The sequence below is a fragment of the Lissotriton helveticus genome, chromosome 7 (assembly GCF_964261635.1).
Source record: "Lissotriton helveticus chromosome 7, aLisHel1.1, whole genome shotgun sequence".
Taxonomy (NCBI): domain Eukaryota; kingdom Metazoa; phylum Chordata; class Amphibia; order Caudata; family Salamandridae; genus Lissotriton; species Lissotriton helveticus.
In genome coordinates this window covers 1,281,424,299-1,281,448,530 of record NC_136068.1, presented here as the reverse complement: position 1 = coordinate 1,281,448,530, position 24,232 = coordinate 1,281,424,299, and the positions used below count along the sequence as shown (strand labels likewise).

The 24,232-nt window shown below is 49.3% G+C and overlaps 1 protein-coding gene across 2 annotated transcripts in view; it reads left to right on the top strand.

Moving 5' to 3' along the window:
- GGA3 (golgi associated, gamma adaptin ear containing, ARF binding protein 3) overlaps positions 1-24,232 on the top strand; it is a 614,485-nt gene that overhangs the window by 325,216 nt on the left and 265,037 nt on the right. For both annotated transcript variants that reach the window (XM_078654509.1, XM_078654510.1), the window contains one exon: positions 218-355. In XM_078654509.1, the coding sequence (XP_078510635.1) occupies positions 218-355 (138 nt within the window). The remainder of the gene's footprint in view (positions 1-217; positions 356-24,232) is intronic.

Sequence of the window (24,232 nt, the reverse complement as noted above, 5' to 3'; positions counted from 1 at the left end):
GCCAGAGCAGTGGATTTCTAAGTATGGGGGGGTTGACCCCGACCCTAGTAATTTTGCAGCTAGCCAGCCATATTCTAAATGACTCCTTTTTCACTACCGTTTATACCCGCTGATTAGATGTCTGTGGGTTGATAAATTGTTGCTCTAGTTGAGTAATGGAGAATCGTAAAGCTGTCTATATTAATTCATGTTTCCTCTTTTTCTTGGGGCAATGCAGGATGAGGTCCGAATGCAGAAAGTAACAGTGCGCATGCACACTCTGGAGGAAGTGACCAACAATGTCAAACTTCTGCAGGAAATGCTTGTTCATTATAACAACGAGGATTCATCAGAGGCTGACAAAGAGCTTATGAAGGTGAGCACAGTGGATTATGGTGAGCAGGTCAGCTGACCTCCCTTCTCGCGTAAGACTATACGAAAATATAAAGTCTCACACAAAACCATAATGTCCCATATACAAAACCTGAATTTCTCGTCTTAGCCAGTATAAATGCTGCCTTCTCTGAGCGGTCAGTGTGTTCCTTTTCCAGCACTGTAGTGTGTTATCACGCAGCGTGTTACTTATGTGTGCCAATTCTGTTTAGCAAGAAGTGCATCTCATTTGCATCTCCCAATTGGTCACCGTTCCCCACCATCAGTGTGACTGAATTCTTCTCCATTGAGGGATTGCCATGGCTATTCCTGAAGAATGAATAGCTCTGCCTGTGACAGGATGTCATGTCACGTTATAAGAGATGCTTGTCTTTTTTTAAATGTGCGTGCTGTAAAGGTCCCTATTTCAAAATGAATAGCCCCATAAACTCAACCGTTGCTGACTTGGAGGGGCCAGACTTTGGATTTCTGTAAGGCTTCTTCTTTTAATAGCAAGTTCTAATGAAGGGGCATGAGGCAGAACACATTTACATTGAGAGAAACAGCTATGTGCCTTCAAGACTCCAGGCTTGCCATTCTATGCTAAAGGACACGGCATCATTAGTTTGCTGGTATTTCTTTATATATTTATTTTTTTTGGTTCTTGGTTTAGTCTTATCTTGATAACCTCGAAATGTGGTGTCAAAGTTCTCTACGTGTCAATGAGTCAAGACAGTGGGACAATTCGACATGAAGAGAAAATAGTGCTTTGCATGAAACATAGTGAACAAAGACTACATTTGCAGCATGTTTAAATCCTCCGTTCACGTTTTAAAAGTTAATTGTCAGTGTGCCCCACTGGTAAAACTGAAGGCAAGAGGTATGTTTATTAGATGCGAGTCAGTGCTTTTTTGTTTGAAATCTGTTTTTATTTTCTGTATAATGAGTAGAACATAGGTCCAGACTTAAGCAGCGTCAGGCCCACAACCCATTTAGGGTCGGCCGCGTATTATAAGAAGGTCTCCAAATATATGTAGAGGCATTAGTGGAGTAGCTTGAACACAGCATGTCGCCTATAACCCTTGTTGGGCCGGCCGCGTGACATATTATATAGAGCAATATCAGTCCATTGTGGGAAATCTCAGGACCTTTAAAAAAATTAAAAAAAACAACAACATTGAGAACACGGGCGAGAGGCCCACATAAAATAATTAGTGGTGAGTGAACAGGAAAGTGTCGAAAAGAGAAGAGTCAGTAGGAAAGAGAAGTAGACGGCAGCTAAAGAGGCCGCGCGGGCGGACGGGAGGAGAGGTGCAACAGCGCATGTTGTTGAGATTGGAGGCCCTAATACTTGCCGGTCGGACTGCGCGCACAGTTGATCTGATTACTTGAGTAGCCTGTTAGGATCTGGCGGGAGTATAGCATCTTCAAAGAGTCGTAAAGCTCTAAGTTTGGAGGGTAGATAGCGCGCATGTTTTATTTTGCAGAGGTATTTAACTAGGGGTCGCCAGACAGCGGTGAAGCGGATGTCGCGTTCTTGCAGTTGCGCTGTAAAAAGTTCCATGGTTATTACATGCCATAAGCGCACAAACCAAGCGGCAATTGGGGGATCCTCTGCTTTTTTCCAATCTAATGCTATGAGTTGTTTAGCCGCCCCAAACATGTGAAGTGCTATAATCCAATCGCTGGGGGTAAGTGCCTTTAGGCTGTCAGGCTTAAGGCCCAAGAGGATTGTGTTTGTGGACTCATACAGGGGAAGCCCAATACCTCCTTAATATGACTAAGGACTTCCTTCCAGAGCAGGGTCAGGAGCGGGCAGTCCCACCAAATGTGAATGAAGTCTCCAGAGGCATTTGAGCACCTCCAGCACAAAGGGGATGTGGCAGGGAATATTTTGTGCAATTGAGTGGGTGTGTAATACCATTGTGTCATAATTTTGTATGCATTTTCCCTCTGTGAGATGCTACGATAGACCCTAGGAATGTCCCTCCATAAGCGATTCCACTGTGCGGGTGTGATTTCCGTGGATGACATCAGCTGCCATTGACGTTGATATGCATGTGCAGTTAGTACCGGAGGGTGCTACAGGATCTGGTATGTCCGAGGGATAAGGCCCTTCGATTCGTCGAAGAAGCGGACTTGCCGCTCAAAGGGGGTGAATGGCCAGACAGCTGCCTGTTGCATCTCTGGTGAGGATACCCAATGCCGCAGCTGTGCATATTGTAGTCCCGCTCCCAGTGGAAGGTGAAATTCCTCCCTGCACTGGGCAAATGTCTTAAGTGTTCCCCCTTCGTACAGGTCTCCAATCACTCTGCATCCCCCCTGTAACCATTTGGCGAATGTTTGTGTGTGAAGGGCCGGGGTAGTAGTGGGTTACCTGCAATGGGAGTATTGGGGGAGGGAAAGGTCGTTAGTCCCCTACGCAAGGCCACTTTGTCCCATATATCTAGGACCGTTTTTGTGGGCACAGCAATATAGACACTGCGTGAGCGGGCAGTGCGGTGGAGCCACGTAAGATCCCAGATACTACACCCAGTTACCAGCCTGTCCATATGGTACCATATCTTTTTGCTTTCAGTGGTTGTCCACTCCGAGACAAAGAGGAGATGAGAGGCCCAATAATATTCCAGAAGGTTGGGGCATGCTAACCCTCCTCAGTCTCACGGGAGCATGAGGATCTTGTGGGAAAATCATGGTCTACGTCCGCCCCATATGAAGCTAGTGAGATCTCGTTGGAGGCCCTGTATTTGGTGTTGCGGGATAGGGGTGGGAAGACATTGGAATAGATACAAGATTTTAGGGAGTATCGATATTTTGACGGCGTTAACCCTACTCAACCAGGAGATAGTCAGGGATTTCCACCCTCTCAAGTCTTCCAAGACAGTTCTCCTGCATTCCCACCAATTTACCTGGGTCCACGTGTCCAGAGAGGGAGTCAGTTGGAGCCCTAAATATCGGATATGATCAGTGGCCCATTGATAAGGAGCGAGCGTCTTCAAGACTCGTATCTCCTCTTCCGGGATTGTAGGGTTCAAAGCCCAGGATTTGCCATGGTTAATTTTAAGGCCTGAAGCCCGCTCAAAGAATTGTAGCAGAGAGTGAAGCGCTGGAAGGGATATATGTGGACGCAATAGTGTGAGGATAAGATCATCTGCAAAGAGTGCTACCATGTTCTGTCGACCTCCAAGAGAGAGGCCGTGCATGTCCGCAGTCTGCCTGATCATCTCTGCTAGAGGGTCTATCACAAGAGCAAACAGCAGAGGGGACAGGGAGCAACACTGCCGCGTACCCCTGTTAATGGAAAAGGATTCTGTAAGCTGCCCGTTGACCCGAACCCTAGCTTGCGGGGAGAGGTAAGGAGCCATGATCATAGAGATCATGTTCCGGCCCAGTCCGACCTCATCTTCCACTCCACGAAAACGTCGCTCTGGAGTATTGCCTTCTTGAGCCTCCTCAAAGCACAGAAAGCCAGGAACATCCCTCACAGAAAAAAACTCACCATCTCTCCATCGGAAATTCTGCGTGCTGACCTCACCATCACCTTATATAACAGCGGCATTATCCTGATTCAAGGCCCTCCCAAAGACCTCATCAAATTCGCGGTCCTCTTTACCCTCCTCAAACAATATGCTCACAACCCTTCAAAATCCACACTCCCACCGCTCCACCTATTACCCCTTCCGCCAAATGTACCACCATCAGCTACCTAAACGCCCCCTAGCACCCATATCTCAAACCAATCTAGACCCGCTATCACTCATCCTGCACTAGCTATCAGAAGCCCCCCCAAACCCCATCCTGCCTGCGTGATCCTCCCGTACTCCGGACTGTTGAAATGCCTACGAGGGCCCACAGCACCTCCTTGTACACGTCCAATAGGGCCCTGAACTACGGACTAGTTAAGCTAAGCGACCAACCCAGTCTGACAGAATCGCTCCCACCCTTTCGGCCCCCCGCCCGCAAGGTCTTTCCTCTCTTGAGGGCGATCGACCTACCTCCCAACACTCTGACCTAACCGCTCATCTGAAACCGACCCATGGCCTGCCACGTCTCACCCTCAAGTCACCAGTACACCCTATCAGAATCGCTCCCTTACAACTGGCCCCCCGCCTGCCTGAACCCACCTCTCTTAGAGATATTGATATTCTCCACCGCAGAGCCACCAAATTAACCCTCAGAATCCATAAGTCCATACTGGACCTAAAGCACCTCCTTCACATCACCGAACTTTCCTTCTCAAATCTCTGGCTCTTGCAGAACACAACCCTCATCCCTCCCTCCAAGCCACTCCTTCACCCTCTCCCACTATCCCTAAGACACTTACGCCCCCGCAAGCAACCCTGCCACCTCCCAGAGGAAGAAATCATTGTGCTCCTCCAGACCTACAAACCCACCCCTGGCCGCTTATCCCGCCAGACCTCACGGAAAAACAAGTGGCTGACCTCCTCATTAGCTATGAGTCCGCCTTGACAACCCCATGCCCCTCAATCCTGAGAGAAGAACACCCTATCTGCTCGGTGGCAACCAACCCCAATAGATTTGCCACTCTCCGGGTCTGAGGGGTGGTCAATAGCAACCTAGCTAGAGTCCCCATCTCTGCATCTACCCATGACACTCAGTCCTACCCTTCCTTAACTGGCCTCCTAATAAACTGCCGATCAGCAGTAAAGCACGCATCTGATGTCGCCGACCTCATCCTTAGACATAAATCGGACTTAGCGATCCTGACAGAGTCTTGGTTCAAGGAATCCTCCTCGCCCTACCTAGACCTCTTAGTCCCACCCAATTACAACATCGTTAGGATGGACAGGCACTCAAAGAAACAAGGGGGTGGCATTGCCTGCATCCACCGCTCTGACCTCCTGGTTACGGAACTGCCGGTTGTCCCTACAGACTCCTGCGAATACCTTGCACTCTCCGTCTCCAACAACACCTCTCAATTGTGCAAACTTCACATATTTTACCACCCCCAGGCAAGAATGACACCTTCATGGACCACCTCATGGAAATCATCACAGCCAAGGTCTCTCCAAACTCTAATGATATTTTCCTTTGTGACTTCAACTTACACTGGAACGATCCCAAGGTCCCTCAGGTCGATGCCATCAGTGACTTCTTGGCCGTTCTAGCCCTTACCCAAGCCTGTTCTCTCCCTACTCACTCAAAAGGCGCCACCCTAGACTGGATCATTGCTAAGGAATCAGCGGTCAAAATTATTTTTATTGACCCGTGTGCTTGGTCAGACAGCCACGCCATCACATTCCTCCTGCCCAGCTCTCACAAGGCATGGACACCGCAACTCGTGATTCCCAAACGTGGGGTTAGAGACACCAAGAACCTCGATCATGGGAAACTAGCAGAGCATTATGAGACCAATCTTTCCCTCCCCCCCCCACCCCACCTCAGTGCACCTCGGTCGACAACCTAGTGGATCACTACTCCTCAACCATATCCGACATTCTCGATGACCTGGCACCACTGAGATTAAAAAGAACCCAGATCAAGGACAGGAATCCCTAGTTCAGCGGATCCCTCAACAAGGAGAGGAGATCCCTTCAACAGACTGAACGAAACTGGAAACAACACCCATCAGCAGCCCATCTAAAACTTCTCCGCCACGCTAGAAATGCTTATAACAAGAAAATACTCAACTCTAAAAAAGAATTCTTCAAAACCGAACTCGAGAGTGCCAAAAACCGACCTCGCAAGCTATTCGATTTAGTCAAAAAACAATCCAACAAACTAGCGAAAACCACCAAGGAAACACCCAGATCCCTAATATCAAGTGAGGATTTTTCTTCCTTCTTCTGCAACAAAATCTCTGCCCTAGGAAATGAACTTAAATCCGCAACTCACCGCCAAAATCAAAATCTACCAGATCTACCTCCTCTCCAAGCGCTATCTTCCCAAACCTCAACCAAAAATCTAGCGCACTGGTCAACTTTAAATTCTATGACGAAGACACTCTATCTCGGAAATTCTCTCCTCCTTAAACCCGAACAACCACTTCAATGATCCTCTCCCCACTAACTGCCTTGCAGCCGCCTTGCAGGCTATCATTCCCTCCTGGACCTCAATAATCAACGCCTCCCTCCAACAGGGCTCTATTCCTGACTCACCCAAGGCTGGCCAAGTTGTCCCTATACTAAAAAAACCTACCTTAGACCCTGCTTCCGCTGAGAATTACAGACCCGTATCCAACATCCCACTCCTTGCCAAAGTTCTAGAAACATGTGTACAACAGCAGCTGAGCCTACACCTTAATACCTTCCACCTGCTAGATGACTTCCAATCTGGTTTCAGACCTGGACACAGCACAGAAACCACCCTCCTCCACATCGTGGATGACGCCCTCCAAGCCCTCGGCCAAAACCTGTCTCCTAATCCTCCTAGACCTATCTTCTGCCTTTGATACGGTTAACCACGAATTCCTGCTTGAACGACTCAAACTAAGGATGGGGTTAGATGGTACCCTTCCTCAAAAACCGCTCTTAGAGAGTCCTCATCAACGGCAATCTTTCCGCCCCCTCTCTGGTCACGGTTGGAGTTCCCCAAGGATCAACCCTCTCCCCTACCCTCTTCAATCTTTACCTCAAACCGCCCACCAAGGTTTTACGTTCTGCCAATATCTCCTACCTTATGTACGCAGACGATACACAGATCTATATCAAAATCTCCTCCCCTGAGGACATTCGCTCCCTGAATGAGTCACTAAAGCTGACAGTGCATTGGCTCACTGCCAACCAGCTTAAACTCAATGCAAATAAAAACTGAATTTCTCCTAATCTCCCTACGCACAACCAACTCGGAGATCCAGGAATGGATCAAGAGCATCACAGCACTAAATTGCCCTCCCACCATTGTAGACTGCAAAATCCCTTGCAATAACCCTCGACGGCAGCCTGAACATGCGCGGCCATATAAACTCGATGGCCAAGACGGCCAGGTTCCACCTGAGCTACCTAAGAAACCTAAAGCCCTTCCTTGAGGTTTCCGACCTCAAAACGGCAATCCAGGCTCTAGTCATTTCCAGACTAGAATATGGATGCTCCACTCTCGCAGGGCTACCTAAGAACTCCCTGGCCCCACTGAAAGCCTGCCTCAACACCGCCACCAGACTCCTAACTGGCTCAAAAAAATTTGACCACATTTCTCCCCACCTCAGAACTCTGAACTGGCTTCCCCTAGAGGCCAGAATCCAATTCAAACTGGCCTGCATCACTCACAAAGCTCTCTACTCCAATTCCCCTGCTTTTCTCGCCCATAAACTTGTGATATCAGGAGGAGTCAGAAACTCCCGATCTGCCAAAGATCTAGTGCTGCAACCAGCCCGCTTCTGCAAGAAAAAAAACTACAATCGGACCTTCTCTGGGGCCGCTCCAAGTATCTGGAACTCTGTCCCACCTGCCATTAGAAGACTTCCTTCCTTGGCACACTTTAACAAGGAAACCAAAACCTTCTTAATGGGCAAATACCTCGTCTGATGACTACATCCCGATCACCGGGGCGACTTGTTTCCACCCTCCACCTTGACATCACCTTGCTCGGCAAAGGACACCTACTACTGCACCCCTGGATATCCCACCCAAAGAGTTGAGACTGCAGGCCTTCTGTCATAAGTTTCTTCCTATTGCTATCTTTTCATCCTGCTTGTAGCCTGGTTTTTAAACGGCATGCTTTTTTTTGCACAATGTATAATGTATCCCCCATCTTACCTTTAAACTGCGTGTTTTTCTTGTATAATGTATCCCCCATCTTACACAACTGTTCACCTCCCTTCCTAACGCTTTGTATGCCACCCTCAAACCTGTAAAGCGCTCTGATACCCTCACAGGTCTGGTTCGCGCTCTATAAAACCTTAAAATAAATAATAAATAAATAAGTGACAGAAGGCAGGCTGGTATGTTCCAGTGGTGTGCTTTCCCCACCGGGTGCCCGATTCTACGCACACTGTCCGCCCCTTGTCTATTGCCGATGAAGCCAACTTGGTCCGGCTCCACAAAGCCAGGCATGTGGGGATCCAGGCGTTTAGCAAGTATTTTAGTATAGACTTTCAGGTCCGTGTTCAACAAAGCTATGGGGCGATAGGATGCACATAACGTGGGATCTTTTCTCGGTTTGGGGATAAGAGATATTTCTGCCATACCCATGGAGGGCGTCGGCCCTTTCGTGTCTGAAAAGGAATTGTAGAATCGCAGGAGGTGGGGCTGGAGTTGCACTCATCTCCATGTTGATAATCCCGGGGATACTACCTCTATTAATTTTGTATCCACTTTGGCAGATGGCGGACTGAATCAACATATCAGCTGCCCCACCCACAAAGCGGGTCACACCCTCGACCTTATTTGTACCAACTTGAAAGGAGTAGAGGTCTCTGAACCAGTCCCAATAGTATGGTCAGATCACTTGCTTGTCCCTTTTACATTCCCTTGTCATCTTATAAATAGACACATTCGTCCGGCCAAACAACTAGGCAGAAATTGGAGCAAGATTTCCTCTGAGGGTCTTGCTCCTCGTCTTTTATCGATTGATTTTGTAGACACAAGTCCAGATCTTGACACACGGCTGATTAACCTTAATGATCAGATTACCTCGGTAATCGACCTTATCGCCCCTGTCAGGCCTATAAAAACCCATCGCTCAGCTCCTACAGCCCCATGGTACTCGAACGATCTTCGAGAGCTTAAATCGGAATGTAAACGTCTTGAGAGACGTTGGAGAACTACCTTCTCTCCTGACCGTAAAAGCATTTATAAAAATGCTTTGAAAAACTATAGGAGGAAGATCATGAAACACAAGAGAACATTTTTAGAAGAAAAAATCAACCGTTCGCAAGGGTCTTCTAGGGAAATATTTGAAACAGTGCGATCTTTTACGGATCCTTTAGCCCTAAAACGTCCCCCCTTGGTATCACAGACTCTCTGTGACAACCTCTCTATTTTTTTTTAAAATAAAATAGCCACCATCTATGACTCCTTTCCCAGCAATACTCAGGTTACAAAAAGTTTCTCTCCACCTCCTTCTACGGGACCAGAGTCCCTGTTCTCTGACTTTGCAGAGATCACTTTGGAACAATCCCTGGTGGAACTTTCTAAAATCAAATCCGGTTCCCTGCTTGACCCCAGGCCCGCTAAGCAGTATAAATCTTTAGCCCCTGTTCTCAACCCTTTCCTGAACAAGATCTGGAATGACTCGCTTAAACTAGGAATTTTCCCTGACACCTGGAAACAGGCACGACTAGTTCCTATAATTAAGAAGTCCAACGCTGATCCTAGTGAGCCCGCTAATTACAGACCCATCTCGCTGCTACCTGCTCCTGCTAAAGTCCTTGAAAGACTCGCTCAACAACAACTAGCGAGCTTTCTCGAAACATCCGGTGCGTTTCATGACTCTCAGCACGGCTTTAGGCCAGGATATAGCACTGAGTCGGCACTCATTGAGATGTCTGATGCTGTTAGATGGAGATTGGACGAGGGATCAAGAGCGCTGTTGGTGCTGTTGGATCTCTCAGCAGCATTCAACACCGTCTCCCACCTCCTCCTCCTAGAACGTTTGCGTTCGAAGGGTATCCAGGGCACAGCCTTAGGATGGATATCATCTTTTCTGTCCAACCGTACTCAGGCGGTGTTCACCCCCCCTTTCACCTCAGAAAGCCGCCCGCTTCAGTGAGGAGTCCCTCAGGGCTCCTCGCTGAGTCCGCTTTTATTTAATGTATATTTTTCCCCTCTTTTTGATATCATTGCCCAAACTGGTATAAAAGTCACCTCCTATGCTGATGATATCCAGCTTTCTTATAACAGCATCACCCCCTCTACTTTTGATCCCTTAAACTGCCTACGAACAATTGCCCAGTGGATGGATAGTAATTTCCTACGGTTGAATGCAGGTAAAACGGAGGTCCTCTTTTTCCACCAGCCTACCCCTCTCGACCCTAACATCTGGTGGCCTCTGGATTTAAGCGCTCCTCCTCTTCCCAACGACTCTGTGAAAAATCTAGGAGTTAGATGGGATTATAACCTCTCATTCTCCCATCAAGTTCATACAGTCTCAGCTGCATGCCTAGCTAAGATCCGAATGATAAAAAAGTTCATTCACTTTCTGCCCAGCAACACCAGGAAGATCGTGGTACAGGCACTAGTCACCTCACACCTTGACTATGCCAATGGCCTGTACACTAGCCTGTCTGTAGGGCTCTGTCATCGCCTCCAGACGGTTCAGAATGCTGCGGTGAGACTAGTCAGCGGTATCCCCCTACGTGAGCATATTGCGCCTCACCGTCGTGAACTCCATTGGCTACCGGTCCAAAAAAGGGCAGAACTCAAAGCCCTGATTCTAGCTCATCGTGCCTTTCGAGGCAAGGGCTCTGCCTATCTTGCTACGTGCCTGATTCCCTGTTCCTAGATTTAGGAAATCTCGTTCCGGTGGAAAATCTTTCCCCGTATTGACGGCAGCTCTCTGGAATAAATTACCCAATGCCATCCGGTTGATTGAGGAGGAACTACCCTTCCGGAGAGCCATAAAAACCCACCTGTTCTGTTGATTGATATTTTTTAACATCCTTTTATGCAGTATGAAGTTACACAGAAGCGCTGGGACACCCCGTTGGGGTAGCTGTGCGCGATACCAAAATACACTAAATAAATGCGATAAAAGGCTAGTGGTAGGCCGTCCTGGCCCGGCGTCTTCCCGAGGGGGAGGTCTATCAACGCTGCCGTCAGTTGCTCCGCAGTGAGAGGACCGTCCAGTTGTTTGGCATGGTGTGGATGTATTGGGATGCAGGGGCACTGGTTCAGGACATCGTCAATGTAGAGTTGGGAGGGTGCTTCTGCCGTGTAAAGGGCAGCGTAATAGACCCTAAAGACCCCGCATTTAGCCCGTTCCGTGGTGACCCTTTCTCCATCTGGCAGTTGAATGTTACCTATGTGGGCTTTCGCGGCACTCCCTCGCAGGCGCTTCACCAGCATTCTGCCCACTTTGTCCCCCCCCCCTCAAAGTATTGTCGTTTTATGGCTAGCAGGGACCACTCAGCTTTATTGGTACACAGGGAGCGGAGTTGGCACCGAAGGTTTGCGAGTCGCTGCCGACATGCAAGCGAGGAACGTTCCTGGTCCTGTCTCTCCAATTTCTTGATGTGCTTGGAGAGGCTATCTTCCAAGCAGTGGGCCTCAAACGCCCGGGCAATCGATAGGGACGTGATGTGGCTGCGGATTGTAGCCTGAAGGCATCCCACACCACGGGGAAAGGTGTCTCGGGTAGATCATTACTCGCAAAATAAAAGTCAATGGCCATTTGTATGCTTTCCACGTCGGCTGGATCCGCAGGACATGCGGCGGCATACGCCACCCCGGGAAACGGGTGGGGCAAGCGGCCGGTTCCTGCAGGAGAAGCTTAACATGGGCATGGTCGGAAAGCGGTATGGCAGACATGGACACCGCTAGCGTGTCCCTTATCAGGGCGTGAGAGATAAAAAGATCATCAATACGCGAATACGAGCAGTGAATGTATGAGAAGTACGAGTAATCCCGCACCTCAGGAGAATGGTATTGCCATGATTCCTTCAAGCCAAGGTCTGCTATCTGCCTACGGAGAGTGGAGGACATGGCCCCCGACCCATTCGAAGAGGCTTCACTACGGTCCATCCTAGGATCCCACACCAGGTTAAAATCTCCCCCCAGAATCAAGGAGGAGTCGCCCTTTGGCACATGTTCCCACAGTAGCGTCCGGAGGTAGGGATCCTGCATCTGGTTAGGTGCGTAGACATTACACAGCGTAAATAGGCGTTTCCCAATCCATACCCCTGCTCTGACAAAGCGTCCAGCTGGGCTGCGAAAGACTTTAGGTTCTCCCTGCCTGATACCATTTCTGCACAAAATAGCCACTCCAACCGTTTTGGTGGTTGCTTTGGCCAAGAATTGGAGGGGATATTTAGGATGTGCCATGCGAGGAATGTCTATTTTCAGAAGATGGGTTTCTTGAAGAAAGATGTCTGGGCTGTGTTGGAGGAGGTAACACCAAAATTGCTGTCACTTGTTGGGAGAGTTAAGCCCCTTAACATTAAGGGATAGAACCTTTAAAGGGCAGGGGAGAGCCATAAGTATTTCTGATCCCAAATTAGTCCATCATGCCACCATAGAAAGCATGGCAGGATAAAGGGAGGGGGGTGCAGGAGCGGGCATTTCCAATCAAGAAGGGCGGGCCTCTGCGGGAATGGGCACTGGCAGAGGAAGAGCACATGCGGCATACAAGGAGGAATGGAAAGCTCCCTGAGGTCTTACAGGCTTGGGGGGTAATGTTTCAGGAGTTGGTAGGACAGGATACCCAATTGACACAGAGCGGTTCGGACTCAGTACCCATGGGACAGGGGGAGGCTCCAGCTCAGGAAGAAGTGACACACGGTGACCCACCATAGGGAGCACGTGACTCTGACCCTATTTTTATTATTTCTATGGACCCGGCAGCAGGGAGGGGGTGAGTGGGGGGGGGGAGTTTGGGGAGGGACACGGTTGGGGGTGGGGGGAGAGTTGTACCTTACTTGATTTATTGTGCTGGAGATGTAAACCTGAAAATTACAAATAAAAATTAAAAAAAAGTATAAAAAAAACTAGGGCGGCCATAGCATTATTTTATAGTTTAGTAATGTTTAAATGAAAGTGTAACTACAAAAGTGGCAGACAAATGGCGGCAGGCATTACGTCGTATGGGTTGGTGGGGTAGGCTAACTGCTGAGACACCATTATGGCATAACGGACGACTCCCCGGCCTGATGACACTCCCGGGGTTTGATGGCTGGGATGCAGTTGGGATATCAACGTTGGGACATGTCATGTCTGGGACTACTCTTAAGTCCTTCCAAGAACTTAGCGCTGAGTTCAGTATGCCCCAGGCCCAGTTCTTTCGCTACTTGCAATTCCGGCATGCACTCACACCCAGTATTGCAAACCTGGACTCGCTCCCTGAGTTTAGCCCCATTGAAGCTAAGGTATTCATGGGAGACCTTGGTGATAAGAAGATCTCTCGCATCTATCAGACGATGGTGACCCACTGCTCTTCTACCCTACTACCTCTGAAAGCAGCTTGGGAGGCTGACATTGGCCCCCTGGATGAAGATGACTGGAGGGAGGCCCTGGAGTCCCCGCGCGGAACTGCAATAGCGATGCGGCTTCGGCTAATTCAATTCAAGTACCTTCATAGGTCGTATTATACCCGAGAGCGACTCTGGAAGGCTGGACTGATTGGCTCGGCGGAATGTCTGCGATGTGGCGCGGCTGTGGGTACACTGCTGCATACAGTGTGGTCATGTCCCAGATTGATTGGATTCTGGAGGGGCGTATGGAATTGTTTGTCTGAGGTTTTGGGATGGGACCTCCCACGCACTCACCGTTTAGGCTTGCTCCACATACTCGAGGGCGTTGGTGGGAACATATACAAGCGCCACCTATTGCTACTAGGACTAATAGTGGCCAAGCGAGACCTAGCCAGAGCGTGGAAGGGAGTCCGGGCCCCCCCCCTGTGTGCATGGAAGGCCGGTCTGGATTATTATATGGGACTGGAACAACCTGTGTTTGAGGCGAGAGGCTGCCCCCGTAAGCACTTTAAGATCTGGAAGAGATGGGCGGAGTACAGGGGGCTGCTTCTTGATCCCCCGGTGGCACATGAAGAAGAGTTATAGACAGAGGTACTGGTGAGCCTCATTACTGTGTCATACCTTACGACCGATGATAAAGTGTGTCTACTGCACGTGCATAGGGTTAGGGTGGGATAAGGGGCGGGTAGTGGGGGAGTTGGGCATTGGGCGTTGTTGGGGGGGACAGGGGTGGGGGAGGGGGCTACCTACTTTGGTTTATTCTCCTTTTCCTTGGTTTAGTTATGATGAGTGTACACTGTGCTGCACTGTTTGGTGGCGCTCTCCTGATTGTGGGGAACCACATCGTTTGCTCTGCTTAAACTCAATCGAATAATAAAATTTTGTTGTGGAAAAGTGGCAGACAAAGGAACCTCCGCCATCCTTGTGATTGTTATACAGCCTGCCGATTGCTGATGTTGACATGCAAACTTTCTCGAAACAGAAGGCGATTATGCTGTATGCTTGTACCTTACTTGATTTATTGTGCTGGAGATGTAAACCTGAAAATTACAAATAAAAATAAAAAAAAAGTATAAAAAAAACTAGGGCGGGCCATAGCATTGAGGTCTCCCGTCCTCCACACCTAGTAGACAAGCAGAAGTAGGAAAGAAGAATCAGGTAAGGAGGAAGAAATAGGAGTGAAGAGTAGATAACCAACATTGGCCAACTGGGCCACATTGTTCTGTTCCAGTCGCGGGCCTGCCTGCACCAGGATGGTCCCAGAGACGTCACTCTCTCAAGAACAGATGGGGGGTAGGTCATCTGCCGCTCTCGAGCTGGGGTGGTGTCTAGATCACAGCAGCAAACATCAAACTCGGCCAGGGAGAGGCGTGCTCCCAGAGGCAGGTCCCGAAGTTCATTACGGGCACATGAGCTGTCTATCAGGGGGTTGGAGAGCGCAATCTTGCCTCTGATTTGTCCCTTTCCAAGGACCTGATGTGTTCGATAATGTCCTGTTTAGCCTGCGAAGATGATTTCTCATCAAGGGGTGGTGAGCATCTGCAACGGCGCACAGTAGACCAGGACGGCCTGGCTGACACCCGTGTAGGAGGGGACTGGCAGGTCGTGAGGAGGGAAGTCAGAGTAGTTGAGCCGCTTCTTTGTAGGACCGCATCACTCTACGTTTGGACTCCCATTGAAAAATAAGGGCGAAGGGGTGTCCCCACTGATAGGAGATATCCATGCTCCGCAGCTTGTCCGTCACAGGTTTAAAGTTGCGGCGTCGTCCTAAGGTATTAGGTGCTAGGTCTGAAAGATCTGGATCTTGTTCCCATCATATGTGAGATCCTGCTTAGCTTGCGCCGGCCGAAAGATAGCCTCTTTTTCTGTGAAGAAGAGGACCCTGGTAAAAATGTCCGGAAGGATGCCCGGCCTGGAGACCCGATGGACCCGGTCCAAAGCCGGCGGGGAAGCGTCATGATCCCCCCAAACCTTGTGAAGGAGCTGTACCACATAGGTCATAATGTCTTTCCCTTCCGCCCCGAGAGGAACACCCCGGATGCGGAGGTTGTTCCGGCGACTTCGATTTTCCAGGTCCTCCTGCTTCAGTTGCAATTCTATGTGCTGGTCCTCCAGGGTGGCCAGGCATTGCCAGAGTTGCTCCTGATCCTCTGTACGGGCGTCAACCGTCTTTTCCAGCCCGTCCACTCGTTCGCCTAGGTCCGTAATTTCTTTCTTGAGTTCCCGAACACAGGAGTGCACTTTGGTGCACAGGGAGCCTATTTCGGTCTTTGTCTCAGACATGAAGGAGGCCATAAATGCTTGTATTTCCGGCGGCGAGTCCCTTCCAGCCTGCGGAGCCGCATCGGCGGGGGCAGACAGGCCCGCTTTGCCCCACATTGCTGCCACAGAGTTGTCTTTGGAGGTTGTCGCTGAAATGTCCTTGCCCCCTTTGGAACATGTCATTACCAAGCCGTAGTCGTCCTGTGGGGTGCCAGTCACAAAGGGCAATGAGGGTCCGTGAGATCACCTGCAAGGGCGTCCGGTTGCCTAGTGGACTCGCTACACTTCTGATGTGTGTGTCCCCAATAGCGACAGCAGCAGCTGGGATGAGAGTCGCCCGGTTCCCCTATTGACCTGAGGAGCACATCAACGATGCGGTCATCATTACCCAGAGCCGACGTGTATCATACAGCCTTCGCAAACCAGCAGGCTCCGACTTTAGTGCCCAAGTGAAGGGGCAGAAATCAGTGGCAGGGGGTGTCCCGGTCGACAGTTATATGGGTGCACACGGCCCGCAGCTGGGATATTTCTCCGCTATGTTGCACAGGAGCTGCACCTTAATTGTTGCTCATCTCACTGATGTCACAGAGCCCAAGGCCCTGCCTGTCCATTCAGGGAACTGCAGGCCACCGTGACTCACGCCCCGGAGTCGGGCTACCCCAAGGCCCCAAGGCTACTAAAGAAGACAAGAGGGCCGCCCGGGCCAAGGCAATGCAGGGCAGTAGTCTCGGTGTTTCAGGTCAGCAGCTCCACCCGAGCCTGAGCGATCTGATGCCAAGGCGAGTCCCCTCCGTAGGGGCGAGTGCGCCGGGGTCAGGCCAGTCTCCCCGTGGTCCGGTGTGTCGCAGCCCGGTGTGGCTTGCACAGGCTGGGAAGGCTTCAGGCGGGCCCCCTTGTAGGAGTGTCTTTGGGCTGTTCCAGAGAGATGGCCAGGCAATCAGGCTGGGTGTGCAATTACAGCTGTGGTCTTCTCGCAGGGGCAGCGGCAAGCGCACCGGGGTCAGGCTAGTCTCCCCGCAGGCCCCAGCCGCGTGGTCCGGTGTGTCGTGGCCCGGTGTGTCGTGGCCCGGCGTGACTGGCACAGGCCGGAAAGGCCTTAGGTGGGCCTCCTCGTAGGAGTGTCTCTGGGCTGCTTCAGGGAGGTGGCAGGGAGGTGGCAGGGCACTCGGGCAGGGTGTGCAATTACAGCGGTGGTCTTCTCGCAGGGGCAGCGGCAAGCGCACCGGGGTCAGGCCAGTCTCCCCGCAGGCCCCGGCTGCGTGGTCCGGTGAGTCGTAGCCCGGCGTGGCTGGCACAGGCCTGGAAGTTCTCAGGCGGGGCCCCCTTGCAGGAGTGTCTTTGGGCTGCTTCGGGCGGCGGCTGGGCAATCGGGCAGGGTGTGCGGCTACAGCGGTGGTCTTCTTCAAAGGGGCTGCGGCCCAATTCCCCCTCGCCTCAGGGCCCCTGCGCGCCAAATCCAGAGAGCGTCACGGTAGGGTCGTATCGGGGCCCTCCGCAGTCGGGGGTTCCCTAAACGCCGCCTCCTTCCATCACCAGCCACTCAACAGCGCCACTCACTGCCATGACATCCAGCCGCCGGCAGTTTGCCACACTGGTTGTCTGCTCCGGACTGTCTCTGCCAAGATCGGGTCCGCGCCTGGATTCAAGATGGCGGACAGCCGGGGAGGCTGGAGAGTCCCCAATTGGCCGCCGGCTCCTCCAATGCGCCCGCCGCCACTAATGTGCCCCAGTGCCTTTGTCAGGGCAGCGCGGCACCGGGGTCCGAGGAGGGTCAGGACAGTGCTCGTTGGCCACACAGGAAGTCCAGGCCTGGAAGACACAGGATGGCGGCCGCCGTGCTCCGAGGTGAGGGGCCGGTGCAAGACGGCCGTTCTACCACAGCAGGTGAAGCCTTAGCATAGTCAACTCGCCAGGGGAGGCCCCTCACCCTCCGCCACCGGTGTGCCCCTAAAAGCGGCGCCAAATGAGCGCCCGCGGCGTGCGTCTCTCTCCATTTGCAGTGAGACCATGACCCTGAGTCAGTGCATTTAATTAATGAATATTTACATCCTTTATTCCAGGTGAAATAACAATGTAAAACCTTTAATGTCTATCTTGAACACATTACACAATGGTCAGATTTATCATGTAGTAACTGGTGACTTTAAATTAAATTTAGCTGTTGATGCGTTGTAAATACGACCCAGATAGATTGTCGCGGCCACGAGGAGGCTAGATTTCTAACACGACCAGTAAAGGCAGGCTGTGACCCAGACAGCTCTTACCTGGAAGTAATGCGTACTGGATAATGATCGCCCCTGTAAGAGAATGCAGGATTATATTTATTAGTGAGTTCTGTAACCTCGGATCCCAAAAAAGGCCGACACGCAAGAAATCCACACGAAATATATTGTAAAAGGCTTTAGTAAATGCAAACGACCTGTTCCAGTGCAGAGTATGTGAATGAGTTATTTCAGAAATAAAACTAGTGCTAAAAAAGCGTGGCCTTCACCCAGATTGTTTGTAGCTTCAAGTTCGGAAGCAGGAAGAACCTTTCTGCCTGAGCACCTAGCGTACATATGATTTGTATTCGTTATTATGAGAGAAACAGGCCCCGTGTAAGGTGTGAAAAAGAAACGTGTGAATTTCTTCTGCATAATTGTCTGAATATTCTACTCTTTTAAAATTATGCTATTGATTAATTGACACGGGCTATTAATGTACGATTAACCTCTGTCAAGGTATCACACTCTATGATGAATATAAGCAATTAAGTAATAACCAAATCATTTATTTGGAATTTGGAGGGGCGGATTTGGGGTTCAAAAGCAGGAAAAACGCAAAGGTCATGCTTCTGTCAATCTCTTTCAAGGTGGCACCATTCTACGTGGTGGTGGTTGCTGAGGCATGCCAATGAATTTAGAACCCATGCAAAGTAGGACAAATTATGGAATATTTTACTCTATTTCCTGAATTTCATATGTTCTGAAAACACTCTACTTGCTCCTAACATCAACCTGGGCTGTGCAAATTTCTCCTAGATGAATAAGATAATAACGACATACACATTTATTTATGTTCATGTTTCTATCCATTTTTGGCTTTTGAATAAGTGAGTGACCACATTGCACAGTTGCCAACTGCAGGAAGTTATAATCAGGGGCACCTGTTTTCAAGAGATTTTGCGAGTTCGATAGAGCTAGAGCAAGTTAAATGTGTGAAGTTGTATAACAAAATATCATTGCTAAAAAGTACTGTCAAAAGAAATATCGAGTTTACGTACTTTATATTTAAACTGCAAAATTATTGAAAAAAACCAAGCAACATACACCGGGAACTTGGCACAAAAGGTAAGTATATCAAAATATAATCATATTATGTATTTCTGTGTGTGCTAAAAAATATTGTAAAAATAAATATCGAGTTTACATACTTTATATGTAAACTGTAAAAATATTGAAAAAATCCAAACACAATACACCAGAATATTTGCAAAACATTTAAGTATGTAAAAATGTGTATATTATGTATTTCTGTGTGTGTTTGTGTGTGTATATATACATATACTTGTATGTATGTATATATATATATATATATATATATATACTATGTATATATATATATAAACACATATATATTTACATATAACATTTTATTTAATTTATTTAAAACATGAAAGTTTAAAATGTCATTCAAAATAACTATAAAAAAATGTTTAATTAGTAATGTAAAGTAAAAATATTATATGTATACACATATATAGGCTTTAAAAAATGAAAACAAAATTACAAATAATTTATTATATATTACAAAAATAATAAAACATAAATATTAACAAAACTAAACAAAAACGAAACAGTAGTAGAGAAAATGTTTTATTTTGAAGGAGTCATATTCACTATTGTAGCTCCAACGTGACCAACAATAGGGAAAGTATTGGACTTTGGAGGGGCCACATTTACTGTCCACACTCTAACGAAAACAAAAACAGTGAAAATGTTGGACTTTGGAGGGGATAGATTTACTATTCCCACTTCAATCTGAGCAACAGCAGAGAACGTTGTGGTTGTTGAGGGGGTTAGATTTATTATTCCCACTCTACTCTGAACAACATTAAGGAAAGTGGTGGACTTAAGATGGATTAGATTTGTTATTTCAACTCCTAAAGCTTTTTAAACAACATTTAGATTTAAAACATAATAAAAAGCATTGTGGTGTTTGTTGGGTGATTTTGAAGTTGTATGAGGCACCATAGTATGGAAGGAGTAAGCCACGTCTAGGATATTTGGAGCGTAAAGCTTTAGTCTCTCTCAAGAAAACTCCATTGATAGCGCTGGGCTCAATGAGAGGGAGTGCTCTCCACATCTAGACTCCACCCAATTTGAGGTGGGAAAGGAAAGAATTCCTTTTTATACAACCCTTACACCCTCTATTAGTGTCATGCTTCACCATCAGGTTCACTCTGACTCCTAAATGTCAGGGTGGGCTCAACTGTGTTTCAGGGAGCTCGTAGAAGAAAAAGGAGACTAGGGGGCATAAATAATAGATACAAATCCCTCATCCACTCCAAGATATCCCTTTATTAGCAGAGCGGATGGGAACAGTTAAAAATTAAATGTGGAAGGGGACTGTAGTTTTCAATGGTCCTATGACCCTTACTCAACTAGCATGTTTCAGCACTCCTCTGACAGACCTAAAAAGGTATTAAAGCACTGAATAGCCCTGTCCATGTGCAGGGATCCTGAAGCACTTCTTTACAATATTTCATCTTATGTGTAGATGTTCGCCTTTCTTCAGTAAGCCCTGGAGAAACTCGTAAAACATTAATGTTTTGCAGCCCATAAATAAGGTTGTATTGGCTAATTGCATCAGCTTGCATTTTAAAAGAAAGGTAATAAATATATATATTAAAAAAGGCAAATTGTCTGGAATTGCTTTGAGTGTTTAAATATAATTCACAACTTTTTTTTAAAAAAAGGAAAAGAAGGAAAGGACAATGTAGCCCTATAGGCTGCAGCTATGTAGATTTGAAAAGAGTGTCTGCACCTTTAAGAGTGTACAGCTCACCAGTATCCCATGATGCCAAGCAGGTGGCAGTTGCCTTAGTTCTTTTTTTCGTCTCCTTGTGACAGGATCTTGGTGAACTGAGCCCGGCCTTTTTGGCTTTTTTCCTCACATTTTTGACAACTGTTTCACTCATGGATTTCATTTTTTCCGGTGTTTTTCTTTCATTATCTGACAGTAATTGTTTTACCTAAGTCAAAGAAAATGCCATCCTTATTTGACAAGTGTCCTGTCTGTGGAAGAAAGAAGGACAAGTCAAATCCACATAACATTTGTATCATCTGCCTTTCTGAAAGTCATGTTCTTGACAGATGTCCACACTGCAGAACCTTTTCCAAAGGTACCCTGAGGGATAGGGAGGAGATGTGCCTACCTGGGACAGGAGAGCAGTGCAGGCAGCAACAAGTGCAGTGTCAAAAGGTGGAAGGTGAGAAGAGTGAGGAGACTCGTCAGTCCTTTACCAATCAATCAATACATTTGGTGAGTGAACTACTCACCTGTGAGGGTCTCAAGGCACTGTGGGAGGTGCAGGGGTGCTGCTACTGCTTGAACAGCCAGGTCTTGAGAAGTCTCCTGAAGGTTAGCAGGTCCCGGGTCTGTCGCAGGCAGATGGGGAGGGTGTTCCAAGTCTTGGCGGTGAGGTGGAAGAATGATCGTCGGATGCAGGGGATGGTGGCGAGGGCGAGGTCAGCGGAGCGAAGCTGGTGGTTCGGGGTGTAGAAGGTGAGTCGTTCGTTGAGGTACGCTGGTCGGTGTCGTGGAGTGCTTTGTAAGCGTGGGTGAGGAGCTTGGAGGTGATCCCCTTGTTGACAGGGAGCCAGTGCAGGTCTTTCATGTGGGCTGTGATGTGGCTGTGGCGCGTGTTGTCGAGGATGAGACGTGTAGAGGCATTCTGTATGCGTTGTAGTCGTTTATGGAGTTTGGCTGAGGTTCCTGCGTAGAGGGCGTTGCTGTAGTCCAGTCTGCTGCTGACGAGGACTTGGGTGACCGTCGTTCTGGTTCTGGTGGGGATCCATCTGTAGATCTTGCAGAGGGTGTTGAAGCAGGAGGAGGAGACTGCGTTTACTTGCTCGGTCATTGACAACGAGGAGTCCAAGATGACCCCCAGATTGCGTGCATGGTCGATGGGCGTCTGTGCAGCTCCCAGCGCGGTTGGCCACCATGAGTCGTCCCAGGCGGAGGGGGTGGATCCGATGATGAGGACCTCCTTCTTGTCCGAGTTCCATTTCAGGCGGCTGTTTATCATCCATTCGGCGATGGCCTTCATTCCTTCGTGGGGGTTGGACTTGACGGCGGTGGGGGCTTTGGTGAGGGAGAGGATCAGTTAGGTGTCGTCAGCGTATGAGATGATGTTGAGGTCGTGCGATCGGACTATGTTGGCGAGCGGTGCCATGTAGACGTTGAAGAGTGTCGGGCTGAGGGACGATCCTTAGGGTACGCCGCAGATGATCTTGGTGTCATTAGATCGGAATGGAGGAAGGTGGGCACTCTGGGTTTTGCCGGTGAGGAAGGAGGTGGTCCAGTCCAGGGCTTTGTCGCGGATCACTGCGTTGTGCAGGTGTGTGCGTAGGGTGTGGTGGCAGACGGTGTCGAAGGTGGCCGAAAGGTCCAGGAGGCTGAGGGCCGCGGTTTCTCCGTTGTCCAGCAGTGCCCTGATGTCATCGGTGGCGGCGACGAGGGCTGTTTCGGTGCTATGGTTGCTGCGGAATCTGGAATGGGACGGATCCATGATGTTGTCTCTCTTTGAGGAAGGAGGTCAGTTGCCTGTTGACAATTTTCTTGATGACTTTCTCCGGGAACAAGAGTAGGGAGATGGGCCGGAAGTTCTTGAGGTCCTTGGGGTCTGCCTTGGGTTTCTTGAGTAAGGCGTTGATCTCGACGTGCTTCCAGCTCTCCGAGAAGGTGGCGGTCTCGAAGGAGTTATTGATGATCTTGCGGAGATGGGGTGCGATGGCGGAGCTTGCTTTGTTGAAGATGTGGTGCAGGCAGGGGTCAGATGGTGAGCTGGAGTGGATGGTGTTCATGATTTTGATGGTGTCGTCGTTGTTGATGCTGGTCCAGGAGAGCAGGGGGTCGGTGTGGCTTGGGGGCTGTCAGTCTGAGGTGTCGGTGTCTGTCGGGCTCCTGGTTGTTGAAGCTGTCGTTGATGTCTGCGATCTTGCGGTGGAAGAACGTGGCTAGGGAGTCACAGAGGTCTTGCGATGGCGGGATGTTGTTGGAGCTGGGGTTGGAGAGTTCCTTCACGATGTTGAAGAGCTCTTTGCTTTGCTGTTGTGTGCATTGCTGTCGATGCGTTCTCTGAAGGAGGTCCTTTTGGCGGCTCGGATGAGTTGGTGGTGTGTGCGGATGCCGCTCTTGTAGGCTGCATTGCTGTCCGGTGTCTGTTTGTGGTGCCACATCTTCTCGAGCCTACGGCAGGCCTGCTTGGATGCCTGGTGGTGAACCAGATGGCTTTTCTGTTGGTGCGTCTGTTAGAGGGTTTCTTGATCGGGGTGTTGGTGCAGTCGTCGATCCATTGCCTGAGGTTGCGAGCGGCAGTGTCAGTTGATGGGTTTCGGGCGAGGGTGGTGATTAGCTGGTCTTCGGTGACTTTGCTCCAACTGCGGCGGGGGCCCGTTGTGTGTGGTGGTGCGCAGTGGGCTTCTCGAAGGTGAAGTGGACTCAGCGGTGGTCGGTCCAGTGGAGTTAGGTGGTGTGGCTGAAGGTGACATGGTTGCTGGCGGAGAAGATGGGGTCGAGCGTGTGTCCGGCGGAGTGGGTGGGAGTCGTGACGAGCTGTTTGAGTCAGAGGTTTGCGAGCAGGGCTCCTACACCTTCCTCCAAGAACTCCAGGCGAAGGAGATCCAAAAAGAGAGGCCTTCATCAAAAACAACATTGTTCCAGGTTGACGTCGAGACAAGGTACAGTGCCTACATGCTCGCCTTCTAGAGCAGGTTTGACGTCGAAGAGGAGGTGACGTTGGACGTCGAGACCTAGGAGGTCGACGTTGAAGGGTACAATGACGTTCAGACGCAGGAAAAGTTTGCAGTCAAGAAGTCTGTCGACATCGAGGCATATGAGAAAATCAACGTTGAGAAGTCTGTCAACATTAAGACACTCCGGACCTGTGGAAAGAGGCAGAAAATCAAGGTTGCCATCAACCTCTGATTATGAAGCCTCCATGACGTATTCACCATCGCCTCCCATCTTGCTTACAGACTCTCGTACACCATCTCTGCCTCCACCACCTCCTCTGTCTCCTCCTCCACCTCTTTTACCAGGGCATCTCCCACAGAGACATCTGTGGATGTATGACGTTATAACGCATACTTTTACTCCGCAGACCATTACAACGCGACTTTTACTCCGCATACCGTTACAACGCATAGCGCCTTGGGGCGCTGGATAGTGGTAAGTATAATTTACTATTCTAACTCCAGTCCCCGTGGACCCTAGGGAAGGTGTTGGATAGTAAATTATACTTATCCCCTATCCTAGAGCGCCCCCCAGCGC